The sequence below is a fragment of the Trypanosoma rangeli genome (assembly GCF_003719475.1).
Source record: "Trypanosoma rangeli strain AM80 chromosome Unknown Tra_15.4_contig_00054, whole genome shotgun sequence".
NCBI classification, from domain to species: domain Eukaryota; phylum Euglenozoa; class Kinetoplastea; order Trypanosomatida; family Trypanosomatidae; genus Trypanosoma; species Trypanosoma rangeli.
The window spans coordinates 26730-33457 of record NW_021705797.1 but is presented as its reverse complement, the minus strand read 5'-3'; the positions used below and the strand labels follow the sequence as shown (position 1 = coordinate 33457).

At 51.5% G+C, this 6728-nt stretch overlaps 3 protein-coding genes across 3 annotated transcripts, besides 13 other annotated features; all 3 read left to right on the top strand.

The window, feature by feature from the left end:
* Position 1: 1 nt before the first annotated feature.
* Positions 2-31: a microsatellite.
* An 87-nt stretch (positions 32-118) lies between these two features.
* TraAM80_02395 (uncharacterized protein) lies at positions 119-1222 on the top strand (the record flags this gene model as incomplete). Its single annotated transcript, XM_029379399.1, has 1 exon — positions 119-1222. One exon carries the CDS (start codon positions 119-121, stop codon positions 1220-1222), a length of 1104 nt encoding a protein of 367 aa, XP_029240788.1.
* A 75-nt stretch (positions 1223-1297) lies between these two features.
* Positions 1298-1379: a sequence feature (A-rich).
* Positions 1380-1475: 96 nt separating this feature from the next.
* Positions 1476-1499: a microsatellite.
* A 23-nt stretch (positions 1500-1522) lies between these two features.
* Positions 1523-1552: a microsatellite.
* Positions 1553-1716: 164 nt separating this feature from the next.
* Positions 1717-1765: a microsatellite.
* A 314-nt stretch (positions 1766-2079) lies between these two features.
* Positions 2080-2138: a sequence feature (A-rich).
* A 38-nt stretch (positions 2139-2176) lies between these two features.
* Positions 2177-2205: a microsatellite.
* A 302-nt stretch (positions 2206-2507) lies between these two features.
* Positions 2508-2554: a sequence feature (A-rich).
* An 18-nt stretch (positions 2555-2572) lies between these two features.
* Positions 2573-2612: a sequence feature (GA-rich).
* A 566-nt stretch (positions 2613-3178) lies between these two features.
* Positions 3179-3919, top strand: TraAM80_02394 (uncharacterized protein; the record flags this gene model as incomplete). The annotated part of the gene is made up of 1 exon (XM_029379398.1): positions 3179-3919. The coding sequence occupies one exon, from the start codon at positions 3179-3181 to the stop codon at positions 3917-3919; it is 741 nt and encodes a 246-aa protein (XP_029240787.1).
* Positions 3920-4099: 180 nt separating this feature from the next.
* Positions 4100-4150: a microsatellite.
* A 259-nt stretch (positions 4151-4409) lies between these two features.
* Positions 4410-4463: a microsatellite.
* Positions 4464-4532: 69 nt separating this feature from the next.
* Positions 4533-5480, top strand: TraAM80_02393 (uncharacterized protein; the record flags this gene model as incomplete). The annotated part of the gene is made up of 1 exon (XM_029379397.1): positions 4533-5480. One exon carries the CDS (start codon positions 4533-4535, stop codon positions 5478-5480), a length of 948 nt encoding a protein of 315 aa, XP_029240786.1.
* A 280-nt stretch (positions 5481-5760) lies between these two features.
* Positions 5761-5785: a microsatellite.
* Positions 5786-6265: 480 nt separating this feature from the next.
* Positions 6266-6314: a sequence feature (A-rich).
* Between the last annotated feature and the right edge of the window lie 414 nt (positions 6315-6728).

Genomic DNA, 6728 nt, shown 5'->3' with positions numbered 1-6728 from the left:
TTCTCTCTCTCTCTCTCTCTCTCTCTCTCTCGATCCCTTAGGGACGGGTAGGGGATTATTTTAGTACGTCTTGGCCACTGCCATCACCGCACCATCGTCGTTGTTGTTACCAGTCGCCATGTTTACGCGGAAGTTTCAGAGCACCATTCTGAACGCGGAGGGCCACAACGTGCCAAAGGAGGAGGTGCCACATGAGCCACAAAAAATGACGTTTTGGCACTCCTACATTGATCCCCTTCATAGCAAAGAGGAGCGTCCTGTAGTTGACGTCTCTGCCCCGTACAACCCACTAGATGAGACACATCAGGTGCTGAAATTAGGTGTGCAAAAACTTCCATACGGCTTCCTTTCCATGAACGCCTTCAGTGGCATAAAAGAGGAGGTGCCGTACACGGGCTCGATGCACACATGCGAATGCGTGAAGTGGTGGATGGGAGGTATCAACATTTGGTATATTAACTGGTTTCTGGCCCGTTCGTCAAACTCGTTTGGGGCTGTGGGTAATCCACGGACAAAGTTTGCGTGGAACATGGCGTTATTGCTTGGAGTGCTGCGAACCAACATCGCCGGTTTGATTGGGATTGGGGGCTACTTCTACTCATATGAGTGGCTCTATACGTATGGACCATGGCCCTTCCGCATTAGTGATCCGAGTTTGAACGGCTGGAAGAGAGCGTGGGATGAGGGTCAGGGGTGCTACATGTCTCGCACCGCCGCAAGCATCTTCCCCCCATTAGGTTACGCCTTCTTCATGGGGCGTTGGAAAAAGGCAAGCTTCTGGTTTGTAGTGACGCTGCTGGGGGGTCTGCAGTACGAGTACGCGCGACAGTACATCATCGCGGGTAACCGCCTCTTTTACAGCTTCCAGGCGAACAAGGAGCTCAACCGCCAAGCCAACTGGGGATCACTAATGCCTGTCTTGGCTCACCGCGTAGACCCCGGCACCAATCGCAACGGTAGCGTCGCGCAGTTTCGCTACTTTCGCATCACCAGCGGCACAATGCAAGATACCATATGGGAGAATGCGGTCCATGAGAACCTGCCGCTGTATCGCTACGCCTTGCGGCTACCAAATCCCTGCTTTAACTGGCAGAAGGCACCGCAGACGGACAACGACAAGCCGTACGCAAGTAAAAATGACTTATGGGAAATGCCACAGGTTCTCAACGCACAGATGTGTTTGCCAACCGTGGACCAACCCTCCGCCAGTTCTATGGTGTAAACAAGGGTGAGTATACCGAGCAAGCGGTGAAGGATTAAGCAAGCAAAGAGAAGTCTCTGTGCGTGATCGATTGTATTTTTTTTTTTCATTTGCTTGCTTGTTTGCTTTTTTTTTTTTTCTTTGTGCTTTGTTTGCTTGCCGTTTTTTTTTTTTGTTTCGTTGGCATCTATGCGAGATGAAACTAACGTAGCGCTAAGGGAGAGACTATCTGTCAGGTCTGTTTGGGCACTGTGTCTGTCCAGGCTGGCATTGCATATATATATATATATATATATATGGGGCTTTAGCAGTTGATGGTGTTAGTAGTAGTGGGGTACTAGTAGTAGATAGGCAACATCAGGAAATAGAAGGAGAGGGATGAACTCAGGCGGGTGTGGGCTGAGGGGAGGGGAAGTGTAACGCGGGGGGAGGGCAAACTTTTTTGTTTTGTTTTGTTTTTATCCTTCATTTTTGAAAACGAGAGAAACAAAAAAAAAGAAACGTATTTTTTGGGAGGGATGCGGGTGCGTGTGTGGGACGGGGAGGGGGGGAGGGGAGCGGCGGAACTTAGAAGAAGTGTTAGACACGATTAGTGGGGGATGGGAAAAACAGGCTGGAGTAAAACAAAAGAGAATTTCGAAACGAAGAGGCAGAGGAAGCGCGACCGCACATGCAGAAGACATGAGAGAGACAGAGAGTGAAGCTGCCTTGTGCACAGTAGGCATCGTCATCATCATCATTTAGTGGTCTCCGCCACGGTGGGGCGAGTGCGTGTGCGAGTGGCTCTGCACCAATGCATGCAGTGTGTATTGAATGAGTGGAGGGATTTTGTGCATGTCTCTGCGTGTGTGTGTGTGGGGGGGGGAGGGGGAGCTCACTTTATAGTCTTGATTTTGTATTTTCCATTTTGCTTTCTTTATGTGTTATTGTTTTCTTTCCCCCTCACACGATTTGCATTTTTTTTTCTTTTTGTTTGTGGTGGCGGTGGTGGTGGTGGTTGCGGTATTTTTCGCCGCGTCCCCCCTGCGGTATATATACAGGTGCGCACATGCATGCATATATAGCCATAGTTATATATTTCTTTATGTGTCTAAATGTGTGTGGGTGCCTGTAAGCAGATCATCTTGTAGTAGTGACGATTGGAGTTTTAGTAGTAGTGGGCTGGAGGGGCGTGAGAGAGACGACGAAGCGGCGGCAGGCGCACTGCAACCGTCTGTGTGCTACATGTGGTGAACATTATGCATGATTTTGCATTGTCGTTGCTTTCCCCTCCAGTTTCCATTCCTTCCACCTCTCCCCATTTACGTTCTTATTGTTTTTGTTTGTTTTTGTTTCTATGTGTGTGTGTTCGTGGCCACCACATCCCCGTCCCTTTTTTTTCTTTTCTTTATTTTGTGCCTCTTTTTTTTTTCGATTTAAATCTCTGCTGTGGGCGGGCGGGCGGGCGGGGTGTGAAGTGTCACGCGACGCGGAAGATGTGGTCCTGGCGGCTGCGTGTATTTCAGCATGCACCGGTGTATGTGTGTATCGGCGGCGGTGAAGGGGGGAAAAGAAGGGGGGGGGGGGAAACAGGGGTAGAGGAGACAGAGTAAAGGGGCGGGAGAGAAGGGGGGTGGGGGATGGGGAGGACGATACTCAGAATGCGACAACACACACAACGAAGCAGTGCGAAGGCTGCTTGCGTGGGCTTCCCTTTCAGTGGGTACAACCACCCATGTAACTGTCAGAGAGATAAGGCTGGCGAGTGGGTATGCTTGCCTGCTCTGCATCTCTTTCTGGTTTCAATTGCTCCTGTTGCGTCTCCTGTTATTTGTCTTTGCTCTTCCGCGATGGATTGTAGGTGGCGCGCGGACGAGTGTCTTTTTAGAGTTGGTAGGTGTTGTCTCAGGGGAGTCAACAACGGGACGGTGAAGCTACTGGACGCGTCCCTGAACTTTTTGAGCCACCTCCCAGACGGACTGCGGCGCCACTGCACCCATGCCAAGCACGGTGGCGAGGGAACGCAACAAGGCCGCGGTGCGGCGGCTTTTTGCACGGGATCATGTGCCATCGCCGGCACCGTGGAAGTGCCATACTGTGCACTGCGCCGACGGGACGCTGCCGCCGGGGATGCACTTGAGCAAACAGTGCGAGCTTGCACATGAGGTGGGGCGCGGGACTGCCGCCGCCGTAGCAGTTGCTGCAGCCGCAGCAACTTCATCCCCGCACAGCCGCGCAGTGGACTACGGCAACCCTTTTTGCTCTTGCTACTCCATGAATCGAAAGATCGCGCGTCACGAGTGGGCGACAAGCAGGGCGGAAAAGGGGAAACTACAGGGCGGCCCGCTTAATCCCCATAAAAGCGCTCGGGAGCGGCGGGCTGCGATAGAGCACGAGGAAGCGATACTCCGCTACGAGTTATCCATTCCGCGCCGGCGCGTTGCGGGTCATCTCCTGCACCTCACCGCGGCGCAGCTGAGCACTTCTCAGCCGATGCCGAGAGCCCGTACCATGGACCGCCTCGTGGAGCATAGAAAAGGCTGCTGGGTGCTTCACAACCCCTACCGACAGCAGCTGCTCCGCGGAGAGCCCGTCATGACTCGCATCATGCACGGGGAGTTCTACGAGCCCCAGCGCAATGAGCAAAACACAATAAATTTTTCACAAGCCAACAAGCGCCACGTTCAGGTGGCGAGCAGCATAAATCACGCCATGCATTCCAGTAGGAACACAAGGTGAAGTGGGGTGGGTGAAATACCATAGACGATGGGAGAGGGTGTGAGATGAACAAGATTATTGTTCTTTTTTTTTCTTCTGTTTTTCTCTCTTTTGCAGCTTTGCGGGACTCCACCTTGGACCTGAATACTTTCCGCGCATCACGCGGCTGTGCCAGGGCATCTCGGTTGGCGTCCACCCCGCAAAAACAAAAGCAAAAAGAAATAAAATACAATAAATAAACAAAAAAAACATTTATTTACTCTTTTTTTTTGTTGTATGTACTTCTTAGTCACTCTCTGGCTGCATGCTTTGCGCCGCATGGAGTCACTTTTTTTTTTTCCTTCTCCTACATGATTTGCCTCGCTGTCACCCTTGACTTACTTTTTCCCCCATCCTCTCCTTTTATATATATATATTCACGCTTCAGTGCTTTTTTTTTTTGGAACAACTTGGCTGTTGCCAGCGAAGGCTGTGAAGCGGACTTTCAGCTTCCACACAGGAAGCAGGGCACATATACAAATTAGTATATAACTATAATATATCTGTATATGCTTATACACATATACGATCCATGGATGTTTTAGTGAGTAGAAAACAAACGCGCGGTGAGCAGTTGGGTGCTTTTTATGGAGTAATGCCTGTATATGTCGTCTTTGTAAGTGTAGGTCGCGCGACGCTCCGGTCCGTCGCTGCCGTGCGGCTTGCTGGGTCTTACTCGCATCTGCTATTTGGAGAGGTGATCGCTTCCCATGCGGCGCTGAGTGGACGTGCGCAGGTGGAGGCGTTTTTGTTTCTATTGTCGCATGCCCCAGTTTCTTTACCGCACAAGTTGGTGTGGGCCACTCAGCTGCTTCCCAGACTTCTTGCCAAATGCGCGCCTGGAAATGTGGGAAGTACCACCACCGCCACCTCATGGTTAGCAAAGCAGTCCATTTTAACGCAAGTCAAAACGATTGGTATCCACGGCAGCGCAGTCTCTGCCCTCTCTTCCACCGCGGTTCAGCTTGGGTTTCAGGGCTGCGTTCTTCTGAAGCGGTCGTTGAAGGGCCGTGAGGTGGCATCGCAGCAGTTTTGCTACGACGCCGTGACAACCCTCGCATCGGGCGCTGCCTCGGTTGTGGGCGGCAGCTGCGGCGCCATCATTGGCGCGCTGATCCTTCCCGGCGTGGGGACGGCGTTGGGTGCCTTAGTTGGATCCCTCGGATGCAGTTTCGTGCCGTACGCTCTGCGCCGTGATGGACCGGAGGATCGTCGGGAACGGATGAGACAAGTTTCGGCAGAGTGCAACAATTTTGGAAAGACAATGGACGTCATTGAGGACGAGGAGGCCGACTGGCTGCTGCTCGTGGAATGCGAGGAAGACGCGAACGCCGCTTTCTTTGATCGCATGCTTGGCGATGACGCTGAGTGGCTGACAGAACTCTTCTTCGCTGCTGGTGATGACGGTGCGTCGTGCGGACTGCTGGAGGACACGCAGAGCGAGCTACAGCTGCTTAGCACCGTGACGGGCGACGACGACGACGAGGAGGAGTTTGTGGACTTCATGGACTTTGGTGCATCAAAAGAAGTGAAGGCCGCGTAGCTGATAAAAACCGAGGACGGCGGGAATGTGACGTTTTTTTTTTTTTTGTCTTTGTCCGTGTTTTCTCCCGCCCCCCAAAGGGCACGTAGACATGGAGGAGCGGGGGATGAAGAAAAACAGAGAATGTGGCAGGTTTGTCGGCAGTGGGGACTAAAAGACTAAGAAACACGTCACATACGTGACATGAACCCTGAAGCCTCATGCGGTTTTGCTCTTGTGCCGCACGGTGTACTGTGGGGGAAGTCTGCGTAAGAGTGACACCCCCCTCCCCTTCCAACACAGAGAGAGAGAGAGAGAGAGCGAGATATTAAGGAAGGAGTTGCGAAGAATAAAACCACAAAGAACCCCCACCAGGAAGAACAGAACGATAAGGGGGGGGGTGGAGGTATAGTGCGCTTGTATGCGGGGGAAGTACGAAGTTCCGTTTTTGGATGATTTGACCGCTGCAGCGGCGTGAAGAGGTTTATAGTTTTTATTTTCTTGCCCTTCTAGTGGTGTTTAGTGATAGTAGTCCGCGGCCGGGGTGGGTGGCATGCCAGTGTGCCACCATGCGTATGCGCTGGGTGAGTGAACGAGTGAGTAATGGAACAAAAGTGAGGGGCCCATCGTACGCGTTTTTATATGCACGTGTCTGTTTCCCTTGGGGAGGGGGGAGGTGCCGCTCTTATTAATGTTTCTATCCGTTGTACGGTAATACATGAAAATGCAAGCATTTTTTGTTTTCGTTTTTCCATTTATGCGTGTGGCATTCATGCATCCTCTTCTGTTTCCCCTTATGCCTTCGATTTTGTTGTTGTTGTTGTTTTTTTTCTTTTTTTTTCTTTTTCTCTCTTTATCTCCTTGGTTTTTGTCCTTCCCCCGACCCACATTTCTGCATATGTTTCAATCTCATTGATTGATCTCCTTTCCACCCCGTCCCCTACTTTGTGTACTTCCCCCTATTTTTTTTTTCTTGGCTTATTTCGGCACTGCCACGGCAGGGACCCGCGGGCGCGTGTGCGCCGTCTACGCAGGAAGAAGGAAACATAATACTTTTGCTTTGTCTCTACCAGAGCTCTATGTATATATGTATATCTGCCGAGTTGGTTCGCAGCGTCCCTGCCCCACCACCCTCCCCCCACTGCGGCCCCTCCAACGCGATGCAGCGGGAGGGGCCGCAGTGCATGCGACGTTTTTCCCCTTTTTGTGTTATGAACATTTTTGGTATTAATACATGTTTTTTTTTTCTGATTTGCTTTCTCTCCCTCT